At 40.4% G+C, this 19,003-nt stretch overlaps 2 protein-coding genes across 2 annotated transcripts in view; one reads left to right on the top strand and one right to left on the bottom strand.

Annotated features, from left to right (window-relative positions):
- The window catches only part of LOC128686635 (uncharacterized), a 29,699-nt gene extending 24,681 nt beyond the window's left edge, over positions 1–5,018 (top strand). Inside the window, exons 3-4 of the mRNA XM_053773621.2 lie at positions 2,640–2,899; positions 3,484–5,018. Coding sequence (XP_053629596.1) covers positions 2,640–2,899; positions 3,484–3,975 — 752 coding nt within the window. The 3' untranslated portion in view covers positions 3,976–5,018. The remainder of the gene's footprint in view (positions 1–2,639; positions 2,900–3,483) is intronic.
- Positions 5,019–13,123: 8,105 nt separating this feature from the next.
- LOC138851445 (tigger transposable element-derived protein 1-like) overlaps positions 13,124–19,003 on the bottom strand; it is a 49,593-nt gene continuing 43,713 nt past the window's right edge. Inside the window, exon 2 of the mRNA XM_070080582.1 lies at positions 13,124–13,656. Coding sequence (XP_069936683.1) covers positions 13,204–13,656 — 453 coding nt within the window. The 3' untranslated portion in view covers positions 13,124–13,203. The remainder of the gene's footprint in view (positions 13,657–19,003) is intronic.

The raw sequence follows: 19,003 nt of genomic DNA, 5'->3' as shown, positions 1-19,003 counted from the left end.
TATAAGTTAAATAATGTAGAACTTCGCCATACAGATTGCGAAAAGGACTTGGGGGTTATGGTGAGCAGCAACCTTAAACAAAGACAGTAATGCCTAAGCGTACGTAATAAGGCAAATAGAGTAGTATTAGGATTTATATTAAGAAGTGTAAGCAACAGAAGTCCAGAGGTTATACTGCAGCTTTATAACATCATTAGTAAGGCCTCACCTAGATTATGCAGCTCAGTTCTGGTCTCCATATTACAGAATGGACATAATTTCATTAGAAAACATTCAGCGTAGAATGACTAAATTAATACATAGCATTAGAAATCTTCCTTATGAAGAAAGACTGAAGACTCTTAAATTACATTCACTTGTTAGATGAAGAATGAGGGGAGACATGGTTGAAGTGTACAAGTGGAAGATGGTTATTAATAAAGAGGATATTAACCCTTTCAGGGTCCGTCCCGTAGATCTACGGCTTTACGGTGAGTGTCCAAACCGTAGATCTACGCCATGAGCTCAGCTCACTCTGATAAACTGTGAGTGGTACATTTGGGCCTAGATATGAGAGAATACATCTATGTGGTATGTGTGCACCACATAAAACAGATCCTGCAGCACACTGTGTATAATGAGAGAAAAAAACTGAAATCATGATTTTTCGATTAAAACAGCAACTTTGCAGTGTTTTTTCGTATGTTTTTTATAGTTGTATTTGCGATTTCTTGGTCTCATTTGATAGAATGGAAGACATATTACAGAAATAGAGATGATTTTGATTGGTTTTAGCACTGGAAATGGCTTGAAACTGAGCTCAAAGTAGCGGAAATGTTAAATTTTTGCCGATATTCAAGAGTAAACAAACGACCTCACACATCTAATACACGTCAGCTGGTGGGTCTAATATACATTCACAAATATGGTGATGATATTTATACAATTATTACAGTATTGCATAACAGTAAATCTTCTATTTTTTGGTGTGAATAAAAATTCATTATGTGAATAAAAAATCAAAATGGAATTTATTTGTAAAGCCTCAAAACATAACTAATGAACAGAGGAAATGTTAGTTTAGTGCCAGGAATGCCTACATTGTTTATTCTGGACCCTATTTAGAAATTGGAATATTTTGAACTTTGTGTTAAATTGGCCAAATTAACAATTTCCGATCACTTCATTTTGTAGTTGAAACAGTTGACTTGGCGATTTCTTGTGCTCAATCGATAGAATAGAAGTAATACTAGTGAAATAGCTAAGAATTTGGTTGATTGGAATAATGTAATTGGCCTAAAATGGGAGTCAAAGTCGGCAAAATCGCCGATTCGTAAATATCGCTGACACATCAAAATTCGCGAGAGCATAATTTCGTCAATTTTCCACCAAATTTCGTACTTTTTGTTTTATTACCTTCACAAAAAGATTCTCTACGATTTCATAAGAAAAAATAACAAATTTTTTTTTGAAAATTCTTGGACACTGGTGCGTGACTCCAGATTTGGGCCTTGGACCCTGAAAGGGTTAATAAGGTCTTGAGGATGTCTCTCCAAGAGAGAACCCGCAGTAATGGATTTAAATTAGACAAGTTTAGATTTAGAAAGGACATAGGAAAGTATTGGTTTGGAAATAGGGAAGTTGATGAGTGGAACAGTCTACCTAGTTGGGTTATTGAGGCTAGGACTTTGGGTAGTTTCAAATTTAGGTTGGATAAATATATGAGTGAGAGAGGTTGGATTTGAGTGGGACTTGCAAATGAGTGGATAAAGTTATCAGAGCTTATTTCTTGGGTAGCATTGAAAATTGGGTTGGGCAAATGTTTTGTTAGTAGGATGGATTGTAAAGGACCTGCCTAGTATGGGCCAACAGGCCTGCTGCAGTGATCCTCCTTTCTTATGTTCTTATAATGTTTTTTTAATGAGTGTGCTGTAGGAGTGTGAGCAAAAGAATTTTTATAAGGGGATTTGGGGAAATTGGTTAGCCAGACTTGAGTTTTGGATGAGAGGTGAAGATATTGCAGTCAGAGGATAATCTGATTGTGATGTCAGCATACTTCTGGAAAAATGGCAGTTGATTGAATGATGGTGAAGGTGCTTTCTTGAGTCACCCTGCCTTGTTAGGAGATGGCTGTTGAGAAATAATAATAATAATAAGAATAATAATATGATTTTTTTTTGATGACTGATTATGAAATCTTTTGATTGAAGATAGAATAAGGGAAACAATAAGAGTAGAGGGTGAAAAAATTTACAGATAAAAGTACAGCCTCTCCTTACTTAGTGATGTACTCATTTACCGATGACTCAGACTTACAACAGGCTCTCTGACCAATATGCCTACCTAAATAATGTATATTAGAGCTGATTTCCTCTGTTCTTCTTATTACAATATACGTACAGTACACTACTGTATAAACATTTAAAAATATACTAAAAATGTTATAAATGGTGCAAAGGTCACTTTAAAACAATATCAAAGACGGTTGACACAAACCCATTACTATTATAGTATGCTCCTTACTCAGTGACAAATTCTTTTACCGACATGGTGTTAGGAATGGAACTCCGTCGTTAAGTGAGGAAAGGCTGTATATGTAAATGCTTCCTTGTTCTATTGTTGTATCTTCTAAATTATTTGTATTTATTATTTACTTACAGAGGATGATTTTAATCATAATGCTACTCTGCTGCTCATAGAATGTATTCGGGACCGATACGATCAGTTTTGTTCTTCAAGGCAAGAAAGAAATCTGGTGTATATGGAGATACAGGAGGAATTGAGGTATTATTCCTATACCTTTTCTATTGAAAAGATCCGCAGTAAGTGGAACAGTCTTGTTACAACCTATAAGAGAATTAAAGATCGACATAAAATTGGTGGCATTGGACTTGGAAGGAGAATTTGGGACTATTTTCAGGTATGTTGATTTATACTTTATTTTTATTTTATTTTAAGTACATATACTGTACATACATAAATCTATATATTGCATTATATATACATACAGTATTAACCTTATTTGCAACTTCAGCATGAAGCATAATTTTATATATACACACCATACCACGGGTGGGGTTTGATCCCATGGTCAGAGAGTCTCAAAACTCCAGACCATCGTGTTAGCCACTGGACCAGCTAGCCACAATAAGATTCGTCCAACTAGTGGCTAGCTGGTCCAGTGGCTAACACGATGGTCTGGAGTTTTGAGACTCTCTGACCGCGGGATCAAACCCCACCCGTGGAATGGTTTGTTTGCAATCGTGTCTTTATATATACACAGTGGAAAGGGGGGGAAATTGGATGGCAGCCCACACTTTCATCTCATATTTCAATATATATTCAGAGATATCTTCATCCCTAAAGGTGTCGTATCTTGAAATTGAGATGCTGTTATCAAAATTGAAATGCAGTATTGAATCACCATCAACAAATTTATGTGTATGAAGTACTGAGTATACATATGAATAATATACTGGCATACATGTGTTTCCTTTTTCACAGCCTTTGGATGATCTCTTAGGGCCAACATACATATCACCAGTATCTTCTGGTCTTTCAACACCAACTATAAGACTCCAAACACCTAAGGTCAGCAACCATTCCCCTTCAGTGCCAACTGTCATTCTCAAAACCTCATCATCCCCAGAGCTGTCATCTACTCCTCCCTTGGCCTTCTCACCAGCTCTGCTTCAGTCTGCATCTTCCACCAATACATCACATGAAATTAAAAGAAAAAACTCTGATTCTGTCTTGGTCAATCTTGATTGCCTGGCTGAAAGAGGAAAAAAACGACAACATATGATAGAGCAATACTTTCAGGAAGTGAAATATAAAGAAGCAAAAGAGGAAGAATATAGAAAACGAAAGGAGAGGAGAGAGAGAATTAAGCTTAAAGCACTGCAGAAAATAGGAAAGGAACTTCAAAGCATAGCAAATGTGCAGTTGGAAATAATAAAAAAACAGGATTTAATTTTGGAAGAAATTAATCGGTGAATTTGGGTTTCAAGAGCCCATCATACTACCAGTACTGATTATAGGAGTATATTCCACTGTTCTGAGTTAATATTTTATAAGTACAATGCATCTTTCAAGAGGGAAGAAATATCTAGTTGTTATTGTTTGATTAAATTAATATTGACATTTTTGGATTAATGTTACCATAACATAATTATGAGGTAGAACATCAGCCATTGGTGTGGTACTGTTAATAATATATTCAGTACTTGGTCAGTTAGGTAAAAAACTGTTGAGTCAGCCCAGCATCTGGACAAACAGTTGCATGGATGCAATCTCACCCTTGGTAAAGTTTTCATGTTACAGTGCTCAAGACTGCAGTGTTAGTGCACCTTGTATTTTAAACTAGTGCTGTATGTCTCTATTGGGTTTAGTGCATCCCCATAAATATAATGGTTATAATAATTATGTTATAAGTTAAGCTTAATTTATGTTCTCTTATTTATTCAAGTTTTAGATCTAGCAAAATAATATTTAGCACTTTAATTTAATTACAAGTTTAGAAAGTAATGTATAAATTAAAACAATATTTTATAATGAAATGCTATATAGTAAACCATGAGTATGAGTGAAGTTGGATTGCATTAGATTGTCTTAGTGTTATTAAGAAATTGTAATGAAAAATATATAGCTTGGGGAGAGGATTGATATTGTGCGACAAATTTAAAAATTAAGTAAAGTGTGAAATTTGGATAGTTCCCTTCTTATATTTTATCTGCTCTCCAAACCATGAGCAGTGCCTTCCCCAGCTGCTGGGACACTGGTAGTAACCTGGCAGTGACCCCCCCCCCCCTTCTCTCTCCCACTTGCCAAGCCATGAGCAGTGCCTTTTCTTCCCATCCTCCCACTGTTCTTGCTAAATCAGTCATGTCCACTAAACAGCAATATTCCTGCCTAATTTTGTCCCAGATATAATTTATCAGTGCTTAATATATGCACAGTATATAAAACGACTGTATAAAATGAAGATAATATTCAGTGCAGCATTATCAAGAATAAAGAAAAGTTCAGTACACGAATAATATTGTATTAATGTCCCAAAGGCTAGTACTGCAACCCAGTATCATGAATTATCGTAATTGCACTCTACACATTATCGTGCCTTTAACAGTGATGTACCTACTCTAGCTGTATTTCTAAAATTGTTGGAAATGTTGGTGATTGATAATGAAGGAGTGAATACATGTTTAAACAAGAAAGTTATAGTTGAGGTACAGTAAACATGTTTAATGAGGATTTACCTTGACACCCTCACAAAATAAGTTGCATTTTGTAGAGATTAACCAACATATTCCTAGGGATGGCAAAGTAATGTTTATTTGGCTAATAAAATGAGAGAAGATGTATGGGCAAATCTCTTGCAAGATCCTGCTTTTTTGTTATATTTTTGTATTGTCAACATAGCAGTAATATTTAGAGAGGGAGGTGGTGGCATCCTACTTCCCTGCTGAATCTTGGCTTCAGCTCGGCCAAAGTGTGGTGTTCCTTTCTCTTACACTAACTACAACACTATTGGCCCCTCTTGCATAGATCATGGAAAATATAAGTTATCCTGATATTAACCATTTATTAAATGACTTACATCAAACAGCAACTGTAATTGTTATACAGCAGACCAAACAAAGACATTACTCAGAGCCAACAAAAACATAACTATCTTTAACCCTTTCAGGGGCCACAGGCACTCTCAAGAGACTTGTTCTCAGGGTTCCCCAGATTTCAAAAAAAAAAATTTATTTTTCTTATAAAAAGATAGAGAATCTTTTCCCGATCATATTATTATTATAATCAAAAAGAAGCGCTAAGCCACAAGGGCTATACAGCTCTGCAGAGCAGGAAGGAAGCGAGGGCATCAGGTGGCAAAAGGGAGGTGGATGAGTAATAGGTTACGGATAACAGCGGAGCAGTGGATGGTGAAAGGGTAAAGGGCAGCAAGAGACTGAGCTAGAAAGGGCTGAGGGGAGTGCGTAAGGTATCATCAGAGTTTGTGGAGTAAATCAGTCGTTGTCAAGAAGTCAATGAGAGAGTCAGGATTAAAGGAGGGTCCATCAGCAAGAAGGGAAGGTAAAGAGAGAGTAGTAGAACGAAGACGGCGTTGGCAGTAAATTCTGCGTGCTCGTTGATAAAGAGGGCAGTCTAACAGAATGTGGCTAATCGATACTGGAACTTGACACTGCTCACAGAGAGGTACAGGGTGCCTCTCCATGAGATACCCGTGAGTAAGACGAGTGTGGCCAATGCGAAGACAGGAGAGAGTGGTCTCCCAACCACGGCACTGATGACAAGAAGACGGCCAGTAACCTATGCTCGGTTTAATAGAGTGAAGATTGTTACCAAGCAGAGTTGACCAACGTTGTTGCCAACGGGTGTGAAGGTGGGTAGCTATTGCAGCAAAATAGTCCAGAAATGGAACACCTCTATAGGAAATTGGTAGGTCATGTACTGCTGACCGCGCAGCAGTGTCTGCCTGTTCATTGCCCTGTACGTCGACATGACCAGGGATCCAACAAAAAATAATATCTTTATGCTTCGTAGAGATACGGCGTAGCCAAAGTTGGATACGGAGAACTAGGGGGCGAGATGTATCAAATTTTCGTATAGCCTGTAGAGCACTAAGGGAGTCTGAGACTACCACAAATGATGACACAGGCATAGATGCGATACGAATAAGTGCTGCAAGAATGGCATACAGTTCAGCAGTAAAAATGCTAGCCGAAGATAGTAAATGCCCCCGCACGATGCTGTCCGGAAACACTGCTGCGAATCCGATGCCGTCTGAAGACTTAGAGCCATCTGTGTACACAGCGGTGGCATGAGAATGGGAGTGGAAGTGATCAAGAAAAAGAAAGCGGGAAGCCACCGTAGGCAGTTGAGCTTTCAAGCAAGGGAGTGAGAAAGAACAGACCCAAACAGCTGGAACTTCCCAGGGGGGTAGGGAAAAGTGAGATGCTACATGAACATATAAAGGTGGTAACTGAAGGGAAGACAAGAGTGAATGTAGGCGAAGAGAAAAGGGACGGAGCAAACAAGGGCGGCGAACAAATAAAGAATGTCTACTAATATCGGTGACCATTCTATAAATGGAAGGATTGTGGAGATCGTGAGAGCGTACATAGTAGCGAAGGCAATGGGCATCACGGCGATCAGACAAGGATGGAACATTTGCTTCTGCATAGAGGCTCTCAACAGGGGAAGAGCGAAAAGCACCAAGGCACAAACGTAATAGTTGGTGATGGATAGAGTTAAGGCTAGAGAGAGTAGCAGGAGAGGCCGCGGAATAAATCTGGTCACCATAATCGAGTTTCGATAAAATGAGGGCTGAATGTAGGCATAGCAGAGTTCGACGATCAGCTCCCCAGGAAAGATGAGCAAGGGTTTTAAGAAGGTTTAGCCGGCTGTGACAAGTTGCCTTCAGAGAGGTAATGTGAGGTTTCCAGGATAACCTACGGTCAAATAGAAGGCCTAGAAACCTGACTGTATTACGTTCGGGGATACGGGAGCCACAGAGATACAAAGGATGATCAGAGATGACAGAGCGTCTAGTGAAAGTAATTTGGTGAGTTTTGGTACTTGAAAATTTAAACCCATGCGTGGTGGCCCAAGTGGAAACACGGTCGACCGCATGCTGGAGAGAAACTGCAATAAGATGACAGTCAGCGCCTGCACAAGCAATAGCGAAGTCATCAACATAGAGTGATGACCAAATATTGGGTGGAAGAACAGAGGCCAAATCATTTATAGCAAGGAGAAAAAGTGTTGTGCTTAGAACACATCCCTGAGGGACACCTTCAGCTTGGACGAAGTCCGGGGAAAGAACATTATTGACTCGAACACGGAAATGTCTGTCAGTTAAAAAGTTCTTAAGGAAGGATGGTAGATTGCCTCGGAGGCCTAAGGAATGGGCCTGGGCCAAAATATTATACCTCGAAGTTGTGTCATATGCCTTCTCAAGGTCAAAAAATATGGCAATAACTGAGTGATTATTCGCAAAGGCATTATGAACATACGTATCCAAGCGTAGTAAGGGGTCTATGGTAGAACGACCCTTACGAAAGCCATATTGACTAGTGGAGAGACTGTTGTGTGTCTCTAAATACCACATTAAACGTCGATTTACGAGACGTTCCATCACTTTGCAAACTGCACTAGTAAGAGAGATGGGACGATAGTGGGAGGCATCATGTCCTGTAGTACCCGGTTTGCGGAAAGGGAGAACAATGGCGGATTTCCACAGCTGGGGAAGAACTCCTTGTGCCCAAATAAGATTGAAGAGGTGTAAGAGGACTACAAGGGCTGACCGATGTAAATGTTGTAACATACGAATATGAATGTCGTCAGGCCTAGCTGTCGATGATCGGCAAGCTGAGAGCGTTGCCTCTAGTTCTTGAAGTGTAAAAGGCACATTATACTGTTCTTCTCTGAGAGAAGAAAAGTCCAAGGGTACTAACTCTCTGGCAGACTTTGAGGAAAGAAACGAGGGGCATAGATGGAGCCTCCGAGAAATACGGACCAGATGTGTGCCAAGTTCAATGGCAACGTCGAGAGGGTTTGCTACATCAACACCAGCGACCCGTAGAACAGGAGCCGGGTCAGGAGAGTATTTACCACTCAATTTCCTCACTTTTTTCCAGACTGCACTCATAGAAGAAGCAGAGGTGATGGTGGAAACATAGTCTCGCCAACAAGTGCGTTTAGCTTCACGGATGACACGGCGAGCGATCGCACGCTTCTGCTTAAAATCAAGAAGTCTCTCAGCGTTTCTATTGTACCGGTACCTGCCCCATGCAGCGCGTTTCAAACGTACTGCATGAGCACAAGCAGGAGACCACCAAGGCACGCACTTCTGAGAATGCCTGCCTGAGGTTTGGGGTATAGAATGAGAAGCTGCGGTATAAACTGACGTCGAGAAGAGGTGTAGGAGCTCATCAATGGAGGATGAAGAAGGAACCTCACTAAAAGCAGTGAGGTGTGAGTAAAGATCCCAATTTGCCCGATCAAATTGCCAGCGAGGGCTACGGAAAGGTGGTGAATAGGAAGGAGAAGTAAGAATGATTGGAAAATGATCGCTGTCATGTAAGTCCGGTAGAACAGACCAGGTGAAGTCTAGTGCAGTGGAGGAAGAGCAGACTGATAGATCGATGCAAGAGAGAGTATGAGTACGAGGATCAAAATGGGTGGGAGTACCCGTATTTAAAACATGGAGGAGGTGAGAGGCGAGAAAAGCCTCCAACTGGATGCCACGTAAGTAACAATGAGACCCCCCCCCAGAGGAAATGGTGGGCATTAAAATCACCAAGTAACAGAAGTGGTGGTGGTAAGGATGAAACAAGAAAGGCAAAGTCTGGGATAGAAAATGCTCGAGAAGGAGAGAAATATAAAGAACATATTGTAAACCACTTATTCAAGTGGATACGGGCTGCAGTGTAATGCAGCGAGGTATGGACAAATAGTTGACAGTACGGAATATCATTGCGTAGAAGAAGGGCACTTCATTAAAGGTCCCATCTGAGAAAGGATCCGAAGAATACAATAAATTATAGCCTGAGATAGGTTGGAAAACAGCCGAGTGTAATTTTGGTTCTTGTAAGCAAGCACCAACAGGGGAAAACCTGGAAAGCAACATCTGAAGCTCACCCCGATTACCCCTGAGGCCGCGGATATTCCACTGTAAATAGGCCATGATTGGCGATGAAGAAAATACCAGGAATCTGTAGGTAAAGGCACCTACGGACTAGAGGGGTTAGAAAAGTCAACGTGTGGTGGCACTGGAAGACGTTCAAGCAGCGAAGGATGGGGTTGTGAAGATGGAGGAGAGGGAAGAGAAGGAACAGGAAGTGAATCAGTGTCCATTGAAGGTTTAGTCTCTGCAATATATTCTGAAATGGCTTCAAGTGTTTCTGAATTCAAAGATGTATGGGAAACCATATTGGAGATAGAAGGAGGAGGGTGAGTAAAGATTGGGACAGTAATGGACTGTACCAAAGTAGAGGGGGAGGGAAGAGTGTAAGGGACTGGAGATGAAGTGTGGGGGGGGTCTCGACGATGTTTACGCATCGGTGATTTTGCCCACTTTGAGCCCTATTTTCAGCCAATTCCAGTTTACTATTTGACAAAAATCATACCTATCGAATGAGTACAAGAAGCCACCCATTTATCGATTTCAACTATCCAATACAGTGGTCAGAATTTAGCAATTTTGCCAATTCCACACAAATTTCAAAAGATGCCTATTTCCAAATAGGGTCCAGAATAAACAAGAAAAACATTCCTGGCACTAAAATAACATTTCCTCTGTTCATTAGTCACGTCCCCACGCCCCTCTTACATTCTTTTGCTTTCCATTTTGAATTTTTATTCTCACAAAAAATAGAAGATTTACTATTATGCAGACTACTGCATTAGTGTAGAAATGATATAAATAATATTGGCGCACTTGTGAAACAATATTAGACTCACCAGTTGACGTGTATTGGACGCTTTGCATGATTTGTTTACTTTTGAACTTTGGTAAAAATCGAACATTTCAGCTACTTTGAGCTCAATTTCAAGATACTTTTCATTGTAAAACCAGTCAAAATCATCTCAATTTCTGTAATATGTCTTCCATTCTATAAAATGAGACCAGGAAAACTAGAATACAACAATAAATACCATATGAAAATACAGTGCAAAGTTTTAATCCAAAAACACGGTCAAAGTTTTTTTTTTTCTCATTACGCACTGTGTGCTGCAGGATTTTTTTATACTGCGCACACTGACCACATAAGACCCATTCTTTCATATGTAGGCCTACCAGCTTTCTCTCACTAGATTTGAAGGCGTTAGAATTTACGAGTACTAGTACGTCAAGGACCCTGGCATGTAAGCTGTACTAGTACGGCCGAAACCCTGAAGGAGTTAATTACAATGCCAGATCTTTGAGCAAACATTATGAAGACCTCACAGCATTACTCAATTCCCTGCATACCAATAAGTCAATCACACTGAAACCTGGCTAAAGCCTGGTACTACAGATGTCTATGCCATTCCTGATTACACAGCCGTACACAACTGTAGGACAGACCAGCAAGGCGGTGGAATAGCTATATACTACTCAGATCAACTGGAATATATCAATAATTCGGGGGCTGTAGGGCAATTTTCCGCGCGCGCTCACCGAAAAATAAAAAAAATATGGAAATTGAGTTATATATACTGAAAAATAGCTCAACTCTTTGGCAACACAATGGTACCAGAATGAATGTTCTACGACGTTTCTACAAGAAATTATAGCCATTTATATCAGGTATGGTGACGGCGATGTTGGTACCGAGTCTGCTCACGGCCCATATATATTTTGGAAATTTTTCCTTGTTTTTTATCTCTTTTTCTTGCATTATACTTTCTAATATAATAACTGACTACTTGGCATCATAAAATTGAAGGCGGAGCTTATCCCTAGATTTAGCAACAGTCATTAATCATATCAAGATGCGCGGAAGGGTTGCCGCGCCAGGAGAAATCACTCATTATTACGCTTATATCAGCTTATATATCAACTCTACAGCTTATTTTTCTATCAGAATTGATCTAATATGATATAATAAACACTCTAAATAACATACAAACATGTTATATACTCTAGACTGAATAAAATAGGCCATAATATGACGAAAGATTATCGGGAATATTTCGATAAATATTGAGTTACTGCTCTCCATGTCGTCTCATGTCGTATTCTTTGGTCTCTGAGTAAGAGAAAACGGTGTTTTGAAGAGGATAACTGCACTAGAACATCAGTTTACTAAGAAATACACCCAAACAAACGCGATTTTCGCGAAATTTTTTTTTTTTTTTTTGAGACGAGGGCCGGCCGGCGCTCCCGGCCGATATCTCGGAAGTAACTTATTCAACAATTGTTCAACTTTCTCGCTTTATTACTGAATTAAATGGAATATAATACTCACAAAAGTTGTAGAATAATGATTTCTCTAATTTTCTGTGAACAAATTTTGGAAATATTCCAAATACTTTGGGAGTTATGTGGGAGTAAAGGGCAGATTTTTTTGCAATATTCCAGGAACTAACAAACTTTATTTTTTTTGTGAAATAAAGAAACGTTCATTTAAAGAAAAGTGGTCACAGAAAATAAGAATAAGCATTGTTCTCTCGGCACCAAGTGTCCAAACAACCTCACGTAGTCCCATATAGGATAAAAGTTTAACACTATGGCATTTTCAGTAAATCAGTCATTTCTCAGTTGTTGTTTGAGGTATATTTTTGATAAATATTTTCAAGAAAGAGTGAAACGACTTTGTATTGTGTACCAAAACTGGAGAAAATCGGACAGTAAACAACGGAGTTACAGATTTTGCCCGACGGCCCCCTTCAGCTACTTTGAGCTCAATTTCAAGATACTTTTCATTGTAAAACCAGTCAAAATCATCTCAATTTCTGTAATATGTCTTCCATTCTATAAAATGAGACCAGGAAAACTAGAATACAACAATAAATACCATATGAAAATACAGTGCAAAGTCACTGTTTTAATCCAAAAACACGGTCAAAGTTTTTTTTTTCTCATTACGCACTGTGTGCTGCAGGATTTTTTTATACTGCGCACACTGACCACATAGACCCATTCTTTCATATGTAGGCCTACCAGCTTTCTCTCACTAGATTTGAAGGCGTTAGAATTTACGAGTACTAGTACGTCAAGGACCCTGGCATGTAAGCTGTACTAGTACGGCCGAAACCCTGAAGGAGTTAATTACAATGCCAGATCTTTGAGCAAACATTATGAAGACCTCACAGCATTACTCAATTCCCTGCATACCAATAAGTCAATCACACTGAAACCTGGCTAAAGCCTGGTACTACAGATGTCTATGCCATTCCTGATTACACAGCCGTACACAACTGTAGGACAGACCAGCAAGGCGGTGGAATAGCTGTACAGTGGACCCCCGCATAACGATTTTAATCCGTGCAAGAGGGGTAATTGTTATGCAAAATAATCGGTATGTGAATGAATTTTCCCCATAAGAAATAATGGAAATAAAATTAATCCGTGCAAGACACCCAAAAGTACGAAAAAATTTTTTTTTACCACATGAAATGTTAATTTTAATACGCACAAACTGAAAAAGGCATGCACACTTACATGACACTTACTTTTATTGAAGATCTGGTGATGATTGATGGGATGGGAGGAGGGGAGAGAGAGTGTTAGTGTTTAGAAGGGGAATCCCCTTCCATTAAGACTTGAGGTGTCAAGTCCTTTTCTGGGGTTACTTCCCTTCTTCTTTTAATGCCACTAGGACCAGCTTCAGAGTCACTGGACTTCTTTCGCACAACATATCTGTCCATAGTGGCCTGTACCTCTCGTTCCTTTATGACTTCCCTAAAGTGTTTCACAACATTGTCAGTGTACAGGTTGCCAACACGGCTTGCAATAGCTGTGTGAGGGTGATTTTCATCCATGAAGGTTTGCACTTCAAGCCACTTTGCACAGATTTCTTTAATCTTTGTAGTAGGCAACTTCTTCAATTTCTCTCTCCCCTCCTCTGAACCAGTTTCCTCAGGTCTGGCCTCTTGCTCTTGAAGTTGATCTATCAGCTCATCAGTGGTTAGTTCTTCATTGTCCTCCTCCACCAACTCTTCCACATCCTCCCCACTAACCTCCAACCCCAAGGACTTTCCCAATGCCACAATGGATTCCTCAAGTGGCATAATCCTCTCAGGGTTAGCCTCAAACCCTTCAAAATCCCTTTTGTCTACACATTCTGGCCACAGTTTCTTCCAAGCAGAGTTCAAGGTCTTCTTAGTCACTCCCTCCCAAGCCTTACCTATAAGGTTTACACAATTGAGGATATTAAAGTGCTCTCTCCAAAACTCTCTTAGAGTCAGTTGAGTTTCTGAGGTCACTACAAAGCACCTTTCAAACAGAGCTTTTGTGTACAGTTTTTTGAAGTTTGCAATAACCTGCTGGTCCATGGGCTGCAGGAGAGGAGTGGTATTAGGAGGCAAAAACTTCACCTTAATGAAGCTCATGTCCCCATAAAGTCGCTCTGCCACGTCTGTAGGATGACCAGGGGCATTGTCTAACACCAGGAGGCACTTAAGTTCTAATTTCTTTTCAGTTAGGTAATCTTTCACATTGGGGGCAAATGCATGGTGTAACCAGTTATAGAAAAAGTCCCTAGTGACCCATGCCTTACTGTTTGCCCTCCACAGCACACACAAATTATCCTCGAGGACATTCTTTTGCCTGAACGCTCTGGGAGTTTCAGAGTGATACACTAATAAAGGCTTAACTTTGCAATCACCACTAGCATTGGCACACATCAACAAAGTAAGCCTGTCTTTCATAGGCTTATGTCCTGGGAGTGCCTTTTCCTCCTGAGTAATGTAGGTCCTGCTTGGCATTTTCTTCCAGAACAGGCCTGTTTCATCACAATTAAACACTTGTTCAGGTTTCAGTCCTTCACTGTCTATGTACTCCTTGAATTCCTGCACATATTTTTCAGCCGCTTTGTGGTCCGAACTGGCAGCCTCACCATGCCTTATCACACTATGGATGCCACTACGCTTTTTAAATCTCTCAAACCAACCTTTGCTGGCCTTAAATTCACTCACATCATCACTAGTTGCAGGCATTTTTTTAATTAAATCCTCATGCAACTTCCTAGCCTTTTCACATATGATCGCTTGAGAGACGCTATCTCCTGCTAGCTGTTTTTCATTTATCCACACCAATAAGAGTCTCTCAACATCTTCCATCACTTGCGATCTTTGTTTCGAAAACACAGTTAAACCTTTGGCAAGAACAGCTTCCTTGATTGTCTTTCTGGTGCCCACAATAGTAGCGATGGTTGATTGGGGTTTCTTGTACAACTTGACCAGGTCGGCGATACGCACTCCACTTTCATACTTATCAATGATCTCTTTCTTCATTTCTATTGGAATTCTCACCCTTATTGGTGTATGGTTGGCACTAGAAGCTTTCTTGGGGCCCATGGTCACTTATTTTCCAGAAACAGCACCGAAAACACTGTAATAATACGAAATATTCCGATTGTATGCTTGGATGTTACCGCGGAGGTTGGCTGGTAAACAATGGCACGGGCGGCACATGTGAGGCTGGCTGAGGGCGCACATTGGACGCGTCTCGGACGAAAATCGGTGAGCGGGTTTTTAATCGGTATGCGCGGCAAAATTTTTGCGATTAAAGCAAGCGGTATGCGGATTAATCGCTATGTGATGCCATCGTTATGCGGGGGTCCACTGTATACTACTCAGATCAACTGGAATATATCAATAATTCTTGCAAAAGGGACAAACATGAAGAATATGTAATAGCTAAACCCCCCTCGCAGTCATAAACATCTACAGAGTACCACAGTCAAACATTTACCATTTTAGTGACAAATTAGGAAACATTATAACTGATGTGCACATGAACAAAGACCACTTACTGCTCACAGGAAATTTTAACATAAATCTCCTATATGACCAAAAAAAAACCATTACCTCTATGACAAGCATTGCCCCCAAAAAACTAAACAGATCACAGCTAAGAGACTAAACAGTCCCTGGCTAACACTCAGCATCCTTAAATCCATTAACACAAAGCACCCATATGAAAAAAGTATAGAATGGGCCAAATAACCAGAGACTATTCTAAACATTACTCGTCAATCCTTACCAGCCTGATAAAAAGGTCAAAAAAATTGTATTAGGAGAGCAAATTACATAACATAAAAGGTGATATGAAAAAGACCTGGAAAACCCTATCTGAAATTCTAGGAACTAAAGAGTTATCCAAAAACAAAACACTCAAATTAACAAAATCAGATGAACCCCTACTCTCACGAACTGAAACAGCAAACAGACTTAATGTTTTCTTCACCATAAGAATCTAGCGAGCAAAATCCCAAGCTCAAACACCCGTCCATCAGACTAACTCGCAGGTACCTACCCGAATACACTATTCCTAGCTCCAACCAACCCAACAGAAGTCTCATTCATCATCAACACCTTTAAAAACAAGGCACGAGATATAAATAACTACCTTTTATGTACAAAAAAGCTTCTAAAGCACAGTAGGGCCCCACTTATATGGCAGGTTAGGTTCCAGGCTACCGCCGTAAAGCGGAAATCGCCGTAAGTGGAACATCCTTTTTTCCACTTATAAATGCATATAAATACTAGATAACAAGTTTACACTACATATATTAAATTAGCAATAGAACTAGGCATTAAAAACAACAAAAAAGTAAAATACATATACAGTGGACCCCCGCATACCGGACGCATCGCATACCGTACAATCCGCATACCGGGCGCTTTGATCGCAAAAATTTTTCCTCGCATACCGCCCAAAAACCCGCTCACCGCCCTTCGTCCGAGATGCGTCCAATGTGCGGCCTGAGCCACGCTCACATGTTCCGCCGGTGGCATTGTTTACCAGCCAGCCTCAGCGGTAACATCCAAGCATACAATCGGAACATTTCGTATTATTACAGTGTTTTTGGTGATTTTTTCTGGAAAATAAGTGACCAAAGGCCCCAAGAAGGCTTCTAGTGCCAACCCTACAGCAATAAGGGTGAGAATTACTATGGAGATGAAGAAAAAGATCATTGATAAGTATGAAAGTGGAGTGCGTGTCTCCGAGCTGGCCAGGTTGTATAATAAACCCCAATCAACCATCGCTACTATTGGTGGTACAGCTGCTGCTGTACCACCGTCAGCTGCTGCTGCACTGTCAGCTGCTGCTGCTGTACCACCGTCAGCTGCTGCTGCTGCTGTAGTACCGTCTGCTGCTGCTGTAGCATCGTCTGCTGCTGCTGTAGCATCGTCTGCTGCTGCTGTAGCATCGTCTGCTGCTGCTGTAGCATCGTCTGCTGCTGCTGTAGCATCGTCTGCTGCTGCTGTAGCATCGTCTGCTGCTGCTGTAGCATCGTCTGCTGCTGCTGTAGCATCGTCTGCTGCTGCTGTAGCATCGTCTGCTGCTGCTGTAGCATCGTCTGCTGCTGTAGCATCATCTGTAGCATCGTCTGCTGCTGCTGTAGCATCGTAGCATCGTCTGTTGCTGCTGTAGCATCGTCTGTTGCTGCTGTAGCATCACCACCGTCAGCTGCTGCTGTAGCATCGTCTGCTGCTGCTGTAGCATCGTCTGCTGCTGCTGTAGCATCGTCTGTTGCTGCTGTAGCATCGTCTGTTGCTGCTGTACCACCGTCAGCTGCTGCTGCTGCTGTAGCACCGTTGTTGGTGTGGCTTATTGAGAATACCAAGAAACAATTAACCCCAGAGGATTTGCCACCCAGGATAACCCAAAAAAGTCAGTGTCATCGAAGACTGTCTAACTTATTTCCATTGGGGTCCTTAATCTTGTCTCCCAGGATGCAACCCACACCAGTCGACTAACACCCAGGTGAACAGGGAAAATGCCTGGAACTAGTGCTCATATTGGTGAATTTAGAGCCAGCAAAGGTTGGTTTGAGAGATTTAAGAATCGTAGTGGCATACACAGTGTGATAAGGCATGTTCTGGAAGAAAATGCCAAACAGGACCTACAGTACTCAGGAGGAAAAGGCACTCCCAGGACACAGTGTCTCATCAGTCATTGCTGCATCTTCAATAAAGGTAAGTGTCATTTATTCTTCATTTAGTAGAGTAGTACATGCACAGTATATATTGTGCATGTACTACTCTACTATTGTGCATGTATCCTTCTCTTTGTGTGTAGGAAAATGTATATTTCATGTGGTAAAATTTTTTTTTTCATACTTTTGGGTGTCTTGCATGGATTAATTTGATTTCCATTATTTCTTATGGGGAAAATTCATTCGCATACCGAACATTTCGCATAACAACCAGCCCTCTTGCACGGATTAAGGTCGCTATGCGGGGGTCCACTGTATAGTACACTCATTACTTACCTTAAAATATTTGTAGTCTTACTCTATGAGTAGTATTTATTGTAAGAATGTATGGTAGTCAGCCGGGCTACCATACCAGGCCATTCCACCCACACAATATTCTATGATATTTAAGTGTCCCAGGGCGATAAAATGCATATACAGTTCACTCAGTGCTTAAAATATTTGTAGTTTTAATGTAGGGTCAGGGGTGAGTAAACAAGATAAAACAAATAAATGAGAGAGAATGAGTACATGAGGGAGGACAGACGCAGAGTTATGTAAACAAACCAGGTGAACGCAAGTTTTATAAACAGACCAGGTGTACACGTCTGGTTTGTGTACAAGTTACATTGTGTACAAGTTGTCTCTACATTGATACCGTAGAATAAATAAAGAAGAACACTCCCATTCTCCTGTAATGCCATTTTTAGAAGAAATGAAGCTCTGAGTGAAGGCAATGGAAACAAGTCAGTGACTTTTTTGGGTTATCCTAGGTACTTTACACATATGCTACTATGTATGATAATCTATGTAACTGTATTTGTGTATACCTGAATAAACTTACTTACATATGAAAGGAATAATTTTCTACAGTTACCTCCAGTAACACATTTTCTCTTATGTTGGACTAGAGAAAATGTCATTCTTGCCGTCACTCGTACAAGTTGTCTGGCTACCATATCTCATATTTATGTTTATTTATTCTACTCCGGGGTGTATTTATCATCTTTATATGTTATGTATCATGTTTATTATATAATTTTGAAAAAAATATCATAGGTGGATTAATGAAAATGTGTATATTAACTCAGTGATTATTATTATCATCATTACTAATATGGCATCACTAGTACAAGTCATCTGGCTCCCACATCTCTTATTTCTTTCTTTCAACACACCGGCCGTATCCCACCAAGGCAGGGTGGCCCAAAAAGAAAAACGAAAGTTTCTCTTTTAAATTTAGTAATTTATACGGGAGAAGGGGTTACTAGCCCCTTGCTCCCAGCATTTTAGTCGCCTCTTACAACACGCATGGCTTATGGAGGAAGAATTCTGTTCCACTTCCCCATGGAGATAAGAGGAAATAAGCAAGAACAAGAACT

The sequence above is a fragment of the Cherax quadricarinatus genome, unplaced genomic scaffold (assembly GCF_038502225.1).
Source record: "Cherax quadricarinatus isolate ZL_2023a unplaced genomic scaffold, ASM3850222v1 Contig646, whole genome shotgun sequence".
Lineage (NCBI taxonomy): Eukaryota > Metazoa > Arthropoda > Malacostraca > Decapoda > Parastacidae > Cherax > Cherax quadricarinatus.
This window is presented reverse-complemented; position numbering and strand designations above follow the sequence as displayed.